The sequence below is a fragment of the Coregonus lavaretus genome, assembly GCF_964263955.1.
Source record: "Coregonus lavaretus genome assembly, chromosome: 26".
Lineage (NCBI taxonomy): Eukaryota > Metazoa > Chordata > Actinopteri > Salmoniformes > Salmonidae > Coregonus > Coregonus lavaretus.
Window position 1 is genome coordinate 24,970,618 of NC_140013.1, and position 18,074 is coordinate 24,988,691.

The window sequence follows — 18,074 nt, forward strand, 5'->3', positions numbered from 1 at the left end:
GCGTTTTTGCTATTTTGTTGCATTACAACCTGTAATTGAAATGGATTTTTATTTGGATTTCATGTAATGGACATACCAAAATAGTCCAAATTGGTGAAGTGAATTGAAAAAAATAACTTGTTTCAAAAAATTCTAAAAAATAAATAACGGAAAGGTGGCATATGTATTCACCCCCTTTGCTATGAAGCCCCTAAATAAGATCTGGTGCAACCAATTAACTTCAGAAGTCACATAATTAGTTAAATAAAGTCCACCTGTGTGCAATCTAAGTGTCACATGATCTGTCACAGGATCTCAATATATATACACCTGTTCTGAAAGGCCCAAGAGTCTGCAACACCACTAAGCAAGGGGCACCACCAAGCAAGCGGCACCATGAAGACCAAGGAGCTCTTCAAACAGGTCAGGGACAAAGTTGTGGAGAAGTACAGATCAGGATTGGGTTATAAACAAATATCCGAAACTTTGAACATCCCACGGAGCACCATTAAATCCATTATTAAAAAATGGAAAGAATATGGCACCACAACAAACCTGCCAAGATGGGCCCGCCCACCAAAACTCACAGACCAGGCAAGGAGGGCATTGATCAGAGAGGCAACAAAGAGGCCAAAGATAACCCTGAAGGAACTGCAAAGCTTCACAGCGAAGATTGGAGTATGTGTCCATATGACCACTTTAAGCCGTACACTCCACAGAGCTGGGCTTTACGGAAGAGTGGCCAGAAAAAATACATTACTTAAAGAAGAAAAAAATAAGCAAACACGTTTGGTGTTTGCCAAAAGCCATGTGGGAGACTCCCCAAACATATGGAAGAAGGTACTCTGGTCAGATGAGACTAAAATGTAGCTTTTGGGCGCAAACCCAACACCTCTCATCACCCCGAGAACACCATCCCCAGTGAAGCATGGTGGTGGCAGCATCATGCTGTGGGGATGTTTTTCATCAGCAGGGACTGGGAAACTGGTCAGAATTGAAGGAATGATGGATGGCGCTAAATACAGCGAAATTCTTGAGGGAAACCTGTTTCAGTCTTCCAGAGATGTGAGACTGGGACGGAGGTTCACATTCCAGCAGGACAATGACCCTAAGCATACTGTTAAAGCAACACTCGAGTGGTTTAAGGGGAAACATTTAAATGTCTTGGAATGGTCTAGTCAAAGCCCAGACCTCAATCCAATTGAGAATCTGTGGTATGACTTAAAGATTGCTGTACACCAGCAGAACCCATCCAACTTGAAGGCCCTCTGTAGCTCAGTTGGTAGAGCATGGCGTTTGCAAAGCCAGGGTTGTGGGTTTGATTCCCATGGGGGTCCAGTATGAAAATGTATGCACTCACTAACTTTAAGTCGCTCTGGATAAGAGCGTCTACTAAATGACTAAAAAAAGGAGCTGGAGCAGTTTTGCCTTGAAGAATGGGCAAAATTCCCAGTGGCTAGATGTGCCAAGCTTATAGAGACATACCCCAAGAGACTTGCAGCTGTAATTGCTGCAAAAGGTGGCTCTACAAAGTATGGACTTTGGGGGGGGGGGGGGGGTGAATAGTTATGCACGCTCAAGTATTCTGTTTTTTTGTCTTATTTCTTGTTTGTTTCACAATAATAAATGTTTTGCATCTTCAAAGTGGTAGGCATGTTGTGTAATTCAAATGATACAAACCCCCAAAAAATCAATTTTAACTCCAGGTTGTAAGGCAACAAAATAGGAAAAATGCCAATGGGGGTGAATACTTTCGCAAGCCACTGTAAGATCTTCATTTGAGGCAGTTTGCTACAGCGGGAAAAGAATCCTGCAGCAACAGGAACTTTGAATTATTATGTGGATTATAATTAATGAACATTTTTGTAGGGGTTGATTTTTATAGGTTTTTACACTTCCTGCATTGCAAGAAAGTTATCCTGCAACAGGGTGATAAAATTAAGATTCTACATCTGTAGCTCTTTTTCACGAAAACATATAGTTTAAAAAGCTTCTGCTACTACCAAGTAGACTCTGCTACTACCAAGTAGACTCTGCTACTAGCAAGTAGGCTATGCTACTAGCAAGTAGGCTATGCTACTAGCAAGTAGACTATGCTACTAGCAAGTAGACTATGCTACAAGGTAGATGCTTCCAGTGTTCTTCAGGAGTGTGTGAGAGCAGGCCACATTCTCCACAAATATATTTATATCGAGGGTAATATTGAATTTGTCCCCTTGCCTAATATTTTATGAGCTTTTTCCATCAATTCACAAGAGTCATCATTGCAATTAAATGTGTGTAATTCCATCTGTAAATCCACAGTGTGCATACAAGCCGCGCCTGCCTGTTTTCGCCAGAGTGTGATCCAGTATGACTAATGAAATCAATATTCCATGTAATCAGCCAGGGGACAGAGATACACACAACTGATCCCCAGTTTCTAAGTCAGTCATTCAGTCAATAAGTCAGTCAGGCATTCAGTCAGTCAGTCAATAAGTCAGTCAGGCAATCAGTCAGTCAGTCAATAAGTCAGTCAGGCATTCAGTCATTCAATCAATAAGTCAGTCAGTCAGTCAATAAGTTGGGCTCCCGAGTGGCGCAGTGCATCTCAGTGCTTGAGGCATCACTACAGACCCCCTAGTTCGATTCCAGGCTGTATCACAACCGGCCGTGATTGGGAGTCCCATAGGGCGGCGCACAATTGGCCCAGTGTCGTCCGGGTTTGGCTGGTGTAGGCCGTCATTGTAAATAAGAATTTGTTCTTAACTGACTTGCCTAGTAAAATAAAATAAAAAATAAGTAATTCACTAAATCAGTCAGTGCTAGGGTATTCCACCAGTGACCTGGCAATGTGTCATTCCAGAACAGACACAAACACAGAGAGAGAGGGAACCATAAAGCATGTGGCCCCTCCACTCCAGCAGAGCACATTTCAGTGACGTGGGCATCGGCCACAAATCCTCTTTATTCCCCCATAAATCCACCTGGCTGTGCATATCCTGTCAGGACCGAAATGTGGGAATTTCATAGCTCCCCCAGCCACATCCTGTCAGGACAGAGGTGTGGGCATGTCACAGCTCCCCCAGCCACATCCTGTCAGGACAGAGGTGTGGGCATGTCACAGCTCCCCCAGCCACATCCTGTCAGGACAGAGGTGTGGGCATGTCACAGCTCCCCAGCCACATCCTGTCAGGACAGAGGTGTGGGCATGTCACAGCTCCCCAGCCACATCCTGTCAGGACAGAGGTGTGGGCATGTCACAGCTCCCCAGCCACATCCTGTCAGGACAGAGGTGTGGGCATGTCACAGCTCCCCCAGCCACATCCTGTCAGGACAGAGGTGTGGGCATTTCATAGCTCCCCCAGCCACATCCTGTCAGGACAGAGGTGTGGGCATTTCATAGCTCCCCCAGCCACATCCTGTCAGGACAGAGGTGTGGGCATGTCACAGCTCCCCAGCCACATCCTGTCAGGACAGAGGTGTGGGCATTTCATAGCTCCCCCAGCCACATCCTGTCAGGACAGAGGTGTGGGCATTTCATAGCTCCCCCAGCCACATCCTGTCAGGACAGAGGTGTGGGCATGTCACAGCTCCCCCAGCCACATCCTGTCAGGACAGAGGTGTGGGCATGTCACAGCTCCCCAGCCAACAGCAGGACTATGTGTGAGGTAATGGCCGAATGTTAGAGCAAATCCATATTATAATCAAAATTCTATTTAGTTTACGTGCAAGGCCATAAAGGGCCGCTAATGTGGTTCTGAACTAAAAGGCAGAACCATTGAATGACTCCAGACAGGGCAACAGCATGGGACGGTTCCATTACAGATCTGTCATTCATCTAGCCATTAGACATTAGAGACGGGTTATAGATTTTACAGTCCCCCAGCTGATATTTTGTCATACCTTTTAGATACGTTCAATGCTTTAGACGGGCCCACTTTGTGTGAAAAGAAACTCGCTCCATTTTACTGTGGCAGGCTGGTTGTGCTCCCAGACATTTGGCTGGTTCAGGTGTCAAATGGAAGGCGGTGGGGGGCGAGGTGAGGGTGGGGGTGGGGGTGAGGCGGGGCGGGCCGGGGCGAGGGAGGGGATGTGACAAGGCTCCTCGGCTCAGTCCATTTAGCGGGTTGATGTTCATTAGCATGGAGCATGGGCCCTTCCCTCTCCTCAGGGAGCATGCTGTGCTGTGCTACCAGATGTCCCTGATACTGGAAACAAACAGCTCTGCTCTGCTCGGCTCATCCTGCCTGAGATACAACCAGCAGCAGCAGATAACACTCTAGTCTGTGTCTACAGTATGTGAGCTCTGCCCCTGCTTGGTGGAGGTTAGTCCATTTTGAAGAGCAAATGGCATTGAAGCATGGCTTTACTCTCTATTCAAGTTAAGGAGGTGTCAGACATTTTAGGCTTTTCCCATTCGCATTCAGAAAGAAAGTCCTTTCTCCTAATCATAATCTTTATTCAAAACCATCCAATTTCAGTGCATGATTGGAGGGGACTGATGGGAAATGGAGTCTGTCCTTCAGGCAGTAAAGTAACACCCCTTCTCTCACCTCTCCTCTTCACCCCTCCATCAGTCCCAACTGACACAGATCCCCACACTTAATCTGTAGACCTGGAGTGCTGAACATTTGGAAAGTTTTGAGATTTAATGCCTTGCCTTGTTCTTTTGTAGCTAGCAGACATATAAATCTCACTAAACAGTGGTCAACGATCCACTTTTTGATTCCTGTGGGTGAAATGTATTTCTGCGAGAGGGGACAGCACATCGGGCCAGATTTATCTACGTGCTTGTGTCTACTCTCTATGATTGAGGTCTATAACTTCCTGATATTACCTCTTAAATCAGAGTATATTTTACAGTTCCCTGGAATGTTTCTGTTTAAATTGTGTCTAGCCTTCCAGAATACGTGGTATTTGGAAATATGATACAGTGTCATAGAGTTCGCTTCGACTTCAGTCTATTTTAAAGCAGAGAGAACAAATGCATTGACGTTGCAGATATCCTGTTGTGAATGTCCATTGCCACACACAGTCAATTACTAATCACTTAGAAATGACATAGATAAAGACAGACGAAGATTGAGGCCTCATTCACGGCAGTGCAGTATCAGTTTGAATGGCCATGGGGCCTGAAGTGGTCATTATGTAACACATACATATACATTAGACTTGCATTTGATAGTTTGAATAACATCATTCAGAAGTACAGTTCAACTGTATGCAGAAAAATTAATGAAACCGCAATGAAGTAGGCTATTCTGTTCTACAGCTCATACATCCACAGTAGGAAGGGAAGAGAAGGTGTGACTGAGTGGGAGGAGGTTAATCATACATTTGAACGTTGATTTGAACTGAAAACACTGTTTTCACTCCCCTGCTTCACGTTGTACAATGCATTGTTGTCCTTCATTGTTGAACAAGGCACCCTTTAACAGAATAGCTCTAATGGAATTTCATTGAATACGACAGTAGTCACTCTGTATTGAGTCACAGCTACCTCCCTGAGTGGGTCACTCTTTGACCATGGACGTCTATGGCAGATTCTATGTAGAAGTTGACAAATGTAGTCTTGCTACATCCCTATATTTCTGGCTGCATATGTTACCTGATTTCTTAAAGTGTTTGTGACTTTGAATACACTGTGACTTTGAATATTACTATGCTACTGCCGGTCTGTGATTTAATCAGAAGGCAGTCACTGCTCTGATAGCTGTGATTGTCTCAAAGAAGGGGTCTGGGGATAATTGTTTTAAGAGGCTTTGATTGGCTTGTTTCCAGACTCCAGAGCTGGTGAGGGGGCACCACAGAAGATAGACCACGCTGTCATCGGAGGCGTGGTTGCCGTGGTGATGTTCGCTATCCTCTGTGCACTCATCATCCTGGGGCGCTACTTCGCCAGACACAAAGGTATAAGGGCTCACCTGGATCCCATGAAGAATACATCTGGCTGTTAAAATGCTTCACTGGCTTGAGATGAACTGGTGGACACTATCATTGATAATTAATAGACCTAGAAGTGGACTATCTGTAGGGATTCATTACCATTCAGTTAAGTCCAACAGGGGTGTTCATAAATATGTTTATCCGTTGCAGGCACCTACTTCACACATGAAGCCAAAGGGGCAGACGACGCAGCAGATGCAGACACGGCCATCATTAATGCAGAGGGGGGACACAACAACACGGAGGAGAAGAAGGAGTACTACATCTAATGATGAGAGGCCAGGGGGGGGGGGGGTCCTGTAGGAGCACTATATCTAACTCTGAATGAGCCAGAGGGGGTGGGGGGGGAGGTGGAGGAGGAAAGGTGCAGCTGAGGAGGAAAGATGAGAGGTGGGGAAAGGAGAAGAGAAGAGGAGAGGAATTATGAGAATTGAAGAGGAGAGGAGGATTGGAGTGGATGAGTAGTGGGAGGCTTCATTGTTTCGTTGTGGATTCTCCCATCCACCTCTCCTGGACTGCTGGGGCCCATTCTGTACAGTTCAATTATTTTACAGACAATTTTGTGCCTTGTTCTATTTCTTTCGTAATTGTTGTTTTATTTCCCCCCCCCCCCCCAAGCCTGTCGACTCCACCAGTTCCTTTTTGCTGCAGTTAGCTTTCAGAGGAGATTGAATGACACGGCACTTCTTCTCTTGTTGTCCTGCAGCTCTATCTTAGCTTGTGTACCAGGCTTTTAGAAGCACTCTCTCTCTCACTGTCTGTCTCTCTCTCTATGCTGTGTACTGTAGAAACAGCCAACAACACATTTGAGTAATTTCCAGACCAACTGAAACCTATTGTAAACAACTCTCATCAATATCAAACTGTACTGTCCCTCTTAACTGAAGCGTAAATATGACTTCTCCTGCTGTATCAGATATCCTGAAACATCACTTTTATTTTGGTCATAAGCCTTGTTGTCTGTCAGATGTGGGTCGGTGCAAAAGTCTGTTGTGTTGTTTCCACATTATTATAGCGAATTCAGGGGGTAGCTCCGACCGGGACTCAAACCCGGGTTCAGCGACTGTCAAGCCAACACCTTAACTGTTACGCCAAGAGGTCCAAACCCCTTGATGAGGTCACTAGGTGTTGGGTTAAGGTCGCTACAATATGGTTTACTCTCGGTCATCATACTCATACCCTCAATGGTCAGTAAAGGACCATTGTAATAGTAATGCTTGTACATGTGTTCAAATACAGTGCATATATTACCCAGTATTTTCAGCACAGGTTCAATTCCAGTTGAAAGAATGCTCTTCTACAGATAAAACAAGTTTGATTTTATTCTTGAATTATTATATGAATGTATATTTAGAAACCTTACAAGGACCTTCAAACACTATTTTATTGCTGTGTTAGGCCAGGGATCATCAACTAGATTCAGCTGCGGGCCAATTTTTTCTTGAGCGGATGGTTGGGGGGCAGGAACATAATAAAAAAATACTTTTAGACTGCAAATTGACTGCAAGAAGCACAACAATATATAATATTTGACTAAAACATAATCATTTCAAACCTTGATTACATATGGGGACATTGCTTTGTGTAGGGTGCCGTCTTTCGGATGGGACGTTAAAACGGGTGTCCTGACTCTGTGGTCATTCAAAATCCACTTATTGTAAGAGTAGGGGTGTTCACCCCGGTGTCATGGTTAAATTCCCAACCTGGCCACATTCCATCATGGCCACATTATCATCCCCCTCATTGCTACCTAATCATCCCCCTCATTGCTACCTAATCATCCCCCTCATTGCTAATTGGGAACAGATTTTCAAAATTAAAATCACTTGGAGCTGATTTCCTGGAATCTTTACAGTCAGTCTTATGTCCAACAATGAAAATTCCCCCCTAAAATATATTGATTTGTATTGTTTTTTTAATTTTATGCTCAGAAAATGTAGGGGGCCAAATAAAACCACCCGCGGGCCAAATTCGGGCCGTGGGCAGCCAGTTGGGGAACCCTTCCTTTAACTAGTCTGTTGGCTCAGGTTGCTATTGAGAGGAATATACTGTATCTGAATATGAAAGGGAAGAACATATGTTACTTATACTATAGATTTAAGATGTTTTAATTGTAATGATGTCTAATTTAAAAATCTTCTCAGTCTCTATTTTTCAAACAGCAGCCAGTACACAAGGAATTCTGTATATATTATTTGGACTGCTGTTGTATATTTTAGGGATATTAGGATACACTTTTAATATAATTTTTGCATTACTTATTGTTTGTTAAAATGTTTTGTTTTCAAGTTAGAAAGGTGACACAACACTCATGGTTATTGCTCAATGAGCATTCCTAATGGTGTCTGTGAATAATAAGTTATCCCCTAGAAGTCCCCTAGACATTTTGAATGGGGAATGACTAGCATGGTTTCCATTTCTGCCATGTTTCAGCTTTTTAAGTAAATGTACACATTGCTGTGGAATCCCTGTAATGCATATTGAAGTTCCTGCTTTTATCTTTCCATGGTGCATTAGTCAATGTATTTATTGGATATAACAGTGTGATATACAAAACAACTCCAAATACATGAATAAAAAAGGACTGCCTTAAAACAATATGATTATACTTTGCTTTTAAATATATCATAATGGTGACGTAAAAAAAAGAGTGAAGGACTAAATTCAGTGCCTTCCTTTATTTAAAGGGTACACAGTACGATGTCAACAGTGTTCTACCGAATATATCTTAGTATATGAATCTCTCGGTACCTTACACCAGTAGTGGTAGTCTCACTCTCTATTCACATGTAACTCATAAATCAGACAGTACTAAGAACTGGAATAACAAGCTAGAGTTATTTTCAGGTTGGATAAATAATTGGAATCATAACTGAATGATATGGCAGCTTCTATTGAAAAACAGCTCCTCATAACAAACAAGCTAAGTAGTATTAATTATTTTATTTACGGTTTATCTATTTCTGTCCGTTGAGACTTTACAAGTTAGCCAAAATAGTTTATTTAATTTATTTGCTAAATACATTTTGGTTGTATTTATATGGTTATTGTATTAGGCTATGTACTGTAATTGTGGTCAAGGCTCACCACACTTTTGGGAAAGGTAAAACAAGCGAAACAGCACCGGATATCTGATGTTTATTTAATTGAATAGCTTGAGTGTGATGCAGAACATAACCGATACCAGTATAACAAATTGAAATCAAAGCTTATCGGTTAGTTCTGAAGTTGCTTTTGTTTTGTTAATCATCAATGTTTTATTCTGGATACAAGTGAAGTGATCGCTGTAGGGATTCATATGAAGTGTTGTTTTTGTTTTCAGTATACACTCAGTGGCCAGATTATTAGGTACACCACCTGTTCACGAAAATGGTTCACTCCTACAGACAGTGAGTCACGTGGCCGTGGCTTGTATATAAAGCAGGCAGACAGGCATCGAGACATTCAGTTACTGTTCGATTGAACGTTAGAATGGGAAGTATGAGTGACCTAAGAGACTTTGAGTGTGGTATGATTGTCGGTGCCAGGCGCACAGTTCCAGTACTTCAGAAACGGCCAGCCACCAGGGCTTTTCACGCACGACAGTGTCTAGGGTTTACCGAGAATGGTGCGACAAACAAAAAACATCCAGTCAGCGGCAGTCCTGTTGACGAAAACAGCTCGTTGATGAGAGGTCGAAGGAGAATGGCATGAATCGTGAAACATGCAAAAAGCGGTGCAGTACAACAGTGGTAGGTCGTCATTGTAAATAAGAATTTGTTCTTAACTGACTTGCCTAGTTAAATAAAGGATAAAAAATAAATTAAAAAATTGGTTTGCAGAACAGCATCTCGGAACACAGAACACGTCGGTCCTTGTCACGGATGGGCTATTACAGCAGACGACCATTTTACATTTACATTTTAGTCATTTAGCAGACGCTCTTATCCAGAGCGACTTACAGTTAGTGAGTGCATACATCTTCATACTGCCCCCCCCGTGGAAATCGATCCCACAACCCTTGCATTGCAAGTGCCATGCTCTACCAACTGAGCTACACGGGGCCACACTGGGTTCCACTCCTATCAGCTAAAAATATGAAGAAGCGGCTCTAGTGGGCACTCGATCACCAACACTGGACAATTGAGGAGTGGAAAAACATTGCCTGGTTCCTGTTGCTGATGGCAGAGTCAGGATTTGGTGTAAGCATCATGAGTCCACGGCCCCATCTTGCCTGGTGTCAACGGTACAGGCTGGTGGCGGTGGTGTAATGGTGTGGAGAATGTTTTCCTGGCTCACGTTCGGTCTCTTGATACCAATTGAGCAACGTTTCCATGCCCCAAAGAATTCAGGCTGCTCTGAAGGCAAAGGTGGGTCCGACCCAGTCCTAGATGAGTGTACCTAATAAACTGGTCACTGAGTGGATTTGATATGTAGTCCATGTGTTTCCACTTTCTCAGGTTCATGTTGAATCTTGTGTTTTGCATCTCAGGAGAAATGCAAAGCAAAGGCCCCCCAAGAATACTACACATTTCAGAAAGTTCTAAAATCACAAGATATATTTTTTTTTCTCAGTTGTATATGTTTGTGTTCTCAATATATGGTGCACTGTTAAATGTTACGTATTATTTTGTAAAGACCTAGTTCACAAAGAAAGAACTAGATTTGTTAATCAGACAATATCACTTGTACAGTCAGTGTCCACTAAAATACAAGGGTGGTTATTGATAAAACCTTAGATCCACAGTAAACGTATTATCTGTTTTTTCCCCAGACATAAAGAACAAGCAATCACCAAACAAAATGAAGACTAAGGGGCTCTATTCAATCTGTATCGATGATCGCGTTACAGATTGTGCAATATAAATGTAAAGGTCATTTCCGATTGAGCTGACATATACAGCATTTACCATGAATGCAGTCTCCGCTAACGCAGGAACAGTCCCTTCCAACTTCAATCACGCTGTAACGCTGAACTTCCGCGATACAGATTGAATAGAGCCTTAGATAGCATCTATTTACTCTCTAATGGTGTATTAACATCCTGAGTATGATGCATGTCAGTCACATTTTGAGATTGATTTTCAAACAACAGGTGGTATATTTGCAGTGGTTAAGTTTTCTGATTAACCCCCAACATTTCTTGGATGTTTGGATGGAGAACATGTTTGATGCCTAGAACGTTTGGTTGTTCATTGCTCCAGTTAGTTGTTTTGAGGTCAAATCTTTAGTCTCTCTGTACCTGGGCAACATTTATGTGTAGTAAAGAAAGGTTTCCTCATGTTCCCATACATATTTTGTATTGGTTCATAAAACATTTTTACAAAAAAAATATGAAGAGTACTTGTCTTAATAAAAATATATCAATGTTAAATGGGCTGTATCGTCTTTTACCTGATATTTCTATTGTCAAGAACTTCTAACACGGTTCAACCCATAAAGGTGGTTACCATCCTATCCCTACTCTGCTCTGTGACAGCAGTCATTCCCTTGGTCCTGCACTGTTACTCCTGGTGTGGATATAGTTATTGTATTTGTACTTCAACTTTGCTTCAAAACCCTCTTTTCAACTCAGCCTCTAGATCCAGAGCTTTTGATATTTCTTAAATATTGTAACCCCCAGTTTGGCCTCCCAGTTGAAACTGAGCAGTGTATTTAATCTCCATTAGCTGTGATGTGGTGTGTGACATACTGTAGTTGTTAGTGATCCTGATAGAAGGAGTCTTTTTTTCATAGCTCAACTCCACACATACAGTGGGGGAAAAAAAGTATTTAGTCAGCCACCAATTGTGCAAGTTCTCCCACTTAAAAAGATGAGAGAGGCCTGTAATTTTCATCATAGGTACACGTCAACTATGACAGACAAAATGAGAAGAAAAAAAATCCAGAAAATCACATTGTAGGATTTTTTATGAATTTATTTGCAAATTATGGTGGAAAATAAGTATTTGGTCAATAACAAAAGTTTCTCAATACTTTGTTATATACCCTTTGTTGGCAATGACACAGGTCAAATGTTTTCTGTAAGTCTTCACACACTGTTGCTGGTATTTTGGCCCATTCCTCCATGCAGATCTCCTCTAGAGCAGTGATGTTTTGGGGCTGTCGCTGGGCAACACGGACTTTCAACTCCCTCCAAAGATTTTCTATGGGGTTGAGATCTGGAGACTGGCTAGGCCACTCCAGGACCTTGAAATGCTTCTTACGAAGCCACTCCTTCGTTGCCCGGGCGGTGTGTTTGGGATCATTGTCATGCTGAAAGACCCAGCCACGTTTCATCTTCAATGCCCTTGCTGATGGAAGGAGGTTTTCACTCAAAATCTCACGATACATGGCCCCATTCATTCTTTCCTTTACACGGATCAGTCGTCCTGGTCCCTTTGCAGAAAAACAGCACCAAAGCATGATGTTTCCACCCCCATGCTTCACAGTAGGTATGGTGTTAATTGGATGCAACTCAGCATTCTTTGTCCTCCAAACACAACGAGTTGAGTTTTTACCAAAAAGTTATATTTTGGTTTCATCTGACCATATGACATTCTCCCAATCCTCTTCTGGATCATCCAAATGCACTCTAACAAACTTCAGATGGGCCTGGACATGTACTGGCTTAAGCAGGGGGACACGTCTGGCACTGCAGGATTTGAGTCCCTGGCGGCGTAGTGTGTTACTGATGGTAGGCTTTGTTACTTTGGTCCCAGCTCTCTGCAGGTCATTCACTAGTCCCCCTGTGTGGTTCTGGGATTTTTGCTCACCGTTCTTGTGATCATTTTGACCCCACGGGGTGAGATCTTGCGTGGAGCCCTAGATCGAGGGAGATTATCAGTGGTCTTGTATGTCTTCCATTTCCTAATAATTGCTCCCACAGTTGATTTCTTCAAACCAAGCTGCTTACCTATTGCAGATTCAGTCTTCCCAGCCTGGTGCAGGTCTACAATTTTGTTTCTGGTGTCCTTTGACAGCTCTTTGGTCTTGGCCATAGTGGAGTTTGGAGTGTGACTGTTTGAGGTTGTGGACAGGTGTCTTTTATACTGATAACAAGTTCAAACAGGTGCCATTAATACAGGTAACGAGTGGAGGACAGAGGGGCCTCTTAAATAATAAGTTATAGGTCTGTGAGAGCCAGAAATCTTGCTTGATTGTAGGTGACCAAATACTTATTTTCCACCATAATTTGCTAATAAATTCATTAAAAATCCTACAATGTGATTTTCTGGAGAAAAAAAATCTCAATTTGTCTGTCATAGTTGACGTGTACCTATGATGAAAATTACAGACCTGTCTCATCTTTTTAAGTGGGAGAACTTGCACAATTGGTGGCTGACTAAATACTTTTTTCCCCCACTGTATGTTAAGATATCAGACACAGCCTTTGGATGTTAACATTGATTTAAAAAATTGATAGGCATGTTCAAGAACAGGTCCTAATTTATTAGCATGTACAATTCTGTCATCATAATTCTGTCACAGCAGCCTTTTCCCATTATTTGAAGTGATCCCAGCTAAAGGTCAGCAGCATTATTCAAGCTTTAATGGAAATGTTTTAACCTTAGAAACCAGACATTTCTCTCCACTATCCACAGGATCATGAAAATGTAATACCCCCTCTTGAGTTAAATGTCTGATCATTTAATATGTTGTAAATGTATTTTATAATCTCTACACTACACTCTACATCTCTAAGTTCTCTACACAATTATGACGAGTTTGCCTGCAAGCTACCCTAGTGTGGAAATAACTGAAACAATCTGATCTAAACATGGTATGAGCTTGGGACAACAATGTGAAAATATTAATGATGCAAATGATGACATATGAATGAACATATGCACACTGTAAGCATACACACGTATAGAATGAAACAGAGTACACAGGTACATGAATGGATGAACGTTACGGTATGATGTTTCATTAAGATGATGTTAGTTCAATTTAAACGTTACATTTTCATTTGCAATGCCATGTTTAAGTGTAATTAGCACAGTGTTTTCTCCACTGTGCTAATTACACTTAAACATGGCATTGCAAATGAAAATTTAACGATTGGAGAGTGAATGAGTGTCAGTGCATGGCTTGTTTAGTTGGCTAATTTATTGATTAAGATTGATGGCATGTATCACTTTGCTTGGCTGCGGCCTAATTAAATGATGTAAGTATAAATAGATCCATGTGTGTGAGCAGAGATAGAGACAGCTAGGGGCGACAGGTTCTGGCTGCTAGCGTAATTCCAGGTACTGTGTAACCATACACGCACAGCCAGTGGAGGCTGCTGAAGGGAGGACGGCTCATAATAATGGCTGGAACGGAGTAAATGGAATGGCATGTATTTGATACCATTCCACCTATGCCGCTCCAGCCATTACCACAAGCCAGTCCTCCCCAATTAAGGTGCCACCAACCTCCTGTGATGCACACGCACACACACACACAGGCCTTGGCTGATTCATCAGTGGACAATGACTGGGGAGGACAAACTAATCTTTACTCCAGCTACCCAGCAGCCTTCTGTACAAAGCTTTAATTCTCAGTGTTCATTAGAGGAGATGTCCTCTAGTTTTTCCACACAGGAGAGATGCCTTTGTTACAAAAGATTCAGTGGGAATACACACAACAGCCAAGAAGAAAACACATGATTATTTCAGGGACATGCTTTGTACAAGAGATCTACACTACCAATAGTGGAGATAATTGATTGTTGCGGGACAGCAGCTGCCTCACTAGAATAAGAATATCATTCTGACCAGAAGTGCTGTGGAGGTTGTTGTCAGAGCTTGGTCATAAGCAAAGGCACACATTGGAATGTATTGAGTGCAAAACTGGTACCCATTTCAAACTTTTAATAGGGAACAAATGCTCTAAACAGACATCATAAAAAGTTGAAAACTACAAAGCAAAGCCCCATATTTAAACAAACAAAATAGCCACAACTTTAAAAAGTTATAGTTTTACAAATAAATCTAAATGCTGAATCTCAATGACAAACACCTGAATCGTCTGATCAGTCAGAAAGACAGCACGTTATCTCAGCCTCCTATGAAGAGGAGAGATGTTGGTTAATTAAAACACATAGCCAAGCCCTGCTAATCCTGTGTGTGAGTGGCAGACAGAAGAGTCTTGTGTTTGGGAGGTGATTAACTCTAAGCCTAAAAGATGCTGTGAACAGCACTACAGGCTCATAAGTCAGAGATGCTATTGCTTGATGTTCGGTTTAATAATCATTGCCTAGTACTTAATCAGACACTGAGGTTTACCAGAGGGAAAATGTGCTGGATTTTGATGTTCAGTTTGTATATGGCTGATAATGGAAAAACAGCACAATTATAATAATACCTTACTCCTCTTCCTTCTCTAAGAAAATAGACTAAATTAAAGAATGTCACAGAAAACGACAATTTCCTCAGATTGAGGTCTCCAGAATGTTCTGTTTTAGCACTCTGAGATATTTCCATCAAGTTTCCCTCAAACTCATTTTCAAGGTGACTCCTTTTCTCTCTAAAAAGTTATATTGTTGCACAGTTACAGCTAGAGACAATCGAAACTTGAGAACAAATTAGCTCACACTCCTAACTGTATTTATATCTTCCCAGTAGTGGTACCTTATCTACTCCTATTTTAATGCATATCAGTCCTGCATCTTATTTAGTTTTGTTGAGACATAATTCGTATTCTAAACTTTCAATTTGAATGTAATGGTTAGATAGCAGTTCATATTTATCTCTATGGCCTTGAATAGCTTGAAGATCAAATTGTTGCAGTTACAGTAAGAAATGTGCAGTTTCTTACCTGCTTCTTCAACTACTTTCAGTATTTACAGTGGGGAAAAAAAGTATTTAGTCAGCCACCAATTGTGCAAGTTCTCCCACTTAAAAAGATGAGAGAGGCCTGTAATTTTCATCATAGGTACACGTCAACTATGACAGACAAAATGAGATTTTTTTTCCCAGAAAATCACATTGTAGGATTTTTAATGAATTTATTTGCAAATTATGGTGGAAAATAAGTATTTGGTCAATAACAAAAGTTTCTCAATACTTTGTTATATACCCTTTGTTGGCAATGACACAGGTCAAACGTTTTCTGTAAGTCTTCACAAGGTTTTCACACACTGTTGCTGGTATTTTGGCCCATTCCTCCATGCAGATCTCCTCTAGAGCAGTGATGTTTTGGGGCTGTCGCTGGGCAACACAGACTTTCAACTCCCTCCAAAGATTTTCTATGGGGTTGAGATCTGGAGACTGGCTAGGCCACTCCAGGACCTTGAAATGCTTCTTACGAAGCCACTCCTTCGTTGCCCGGGCGGTGTGTTTGGGATCATTGTCATGCTGAAAGACCCAGCCACGTTTCATCTTTAATGCCCTTGCTGATGGAAGGAGGTTTTCACTCAAAATCTCACGATACATGGCCCCATTCATTCTTTCCTTTACACGGATTAGTCGTCCTGGTCCCTTTGCAGAAAAACAGCCCCAAAGCATGATGTTTCCACCCCCCTGCTTCACAGTAGGTATGGTGTTCTTTGGATGCAACTCAGCATTCTTTGTCCTCCAAACACAACGAGTTGAGTTTTTACCAAAAAGTTCTATTTTGGTTTCATCTGACCATATGACATTCTCCCAATCCTCTTCTGGATCATCCAAATGCACTCTAGCAAACTTCAGACGGGCCTGGACATGTACTGGCTTAAGCAGGGGGACACGTCTGGTACTGCAGGATTTGAGTCCCTGGCGGCGTAGTGTGTTACTGATGGTAGGCTTTGTTACTTTGGTCCCAGCTCTCTGCAGGTCATTCACTAGGTCCCCCCGTGTGGTTCTGGGATTTTTGCTCACCGTTCTTGTGATCATTTTGACCCCACGGGGTGAGATCTTGCGTGGAGCCCCAGATCGAGGGAGATTATCAGTGGTCTTGTATGTCTTCCATTTCCTAATAATTGCTCCCACAGTTGATTTCTTCAAACCAAGCTGCTTACCTATTGCAGATTCAGTCTTCCCAGCCTGGTGCAGGTCTACAATTTTGTTTCTGGTGTCCTTTGACAGCTCTTTGGTCTTGGCCATAGTGGAGTTTGGAGTGTGACTGTTTGAGGTTGTGGACAGGTGTCTTTTATACTGATAACAAGTTCAAATAGGTGCCATTAATACAGGTAACGAGTGGAGGACAGAGGAGCCTCTTAAAGAAGAAGTTACAGGTCTGTGAGAGCCAGAAATCTTGCTTGTTTGTAGGTGACCAAATACTTATTTTCCACCATAATTTGCAAATAAATTCATTAAAAATCCTACAATGTGATTTTCTGGAATTTCTTTTCTCAATTTGTCTGTCATAGTTGACGTGTACCTATGATGAAAATTACAGGCCTCTCTCATCTTTTTAAGTGGGAGAACTTGCACAATTGGTGGCTGACTAAATACTTTTTTTCCCCATTGTATGTACTTTCTGTCTTTGTGTGCAAGTAGGTTAGTGGTTAAGAGCATTGTGCTAGTAACCGAAAGGTCGCTGGTTCTAATCCCCGAGCAGACTAGGTGAAAAATCTGTCGATGTGCCCTTGAGCAAGGCACTTAACCCTAATTGCTCTGGATAAGAGTGTCTACTAAAATGTAATAAACTCAGCAAAAAAAGAAACGTCCTGTCAACAGCGTTCATTTTCAGCAAACTTAACATGTGTAAATATTTGTATGAACATAACAAGATTCAACAACTGAGACATAAACTGAACAAGTTCCACAGACATGTGACTAACAGAAATTGAATAATGTGTCCCTAAACAAAGGGGGGGTCAAAATCAAAAGTAACAGTCAGTATCTGGTGTTGCCACCAGCTGCATTAAGTACTGCAGTGAATCTCCTCCTCATGGACTGCACCAGATTTGCCAGTTCTTGCTGTGAGATGTTACCCCACTCTTCCACCAAGGCACCTGCAAGTTCCCGGACATTTCTGGGGGGAATGGCCTTGCCCTCACCCTCCGATCCAACAGGTCCCAGACGTGCTCAATGGGATTGAGATCCGGGCTCTTCGCTGGCCATGGCAGAACACTGACATTCCTGTCTTGCAGGAAATCACGCACAGAACGAGCAGTATGGCATTGTCATGCTGGAGGGTCATGTCAGGATGAGCCTGCAGGAAGGGTACCACATTAGGGAGGAGGATGTCTTCCCTGTAACGCACAGCATTGAGATTGCCTGCAATGACAACAAGCTCAG

At 42.2% G+C, this 18,074-nt stretch overlaps 1 protein-coding gene across 1 annotated transcript in view; it reads left to right on the forward strand.

The window, feature by feature from the left end:
* LOC311101742 (cell adhesion molecule 1-like) overlaps positions 1-6,176 on the forward strand; it is a gene marked incomplete at both ends in the record, with an annotated part of 176,938 nt that extends 170,762 nt beyond the window's left edge. Inside the window, 2 exons of the mRNA XM_084142923.1 lie at positions 5,743-5,871; positions 6,058-6,176. Of these exons, the coding sequence (XP_083999049.1) occupies positions 5,743-5,871; positions 6,058-6,176 (248 nt within the window). The remainder of the gene's footprint in view (positions 1-5,742; positions 5,872-6,057) is intronic.
* Between the last annotated feature and the right edge of the window lie 11,898 nt (positions 6,177-18,074).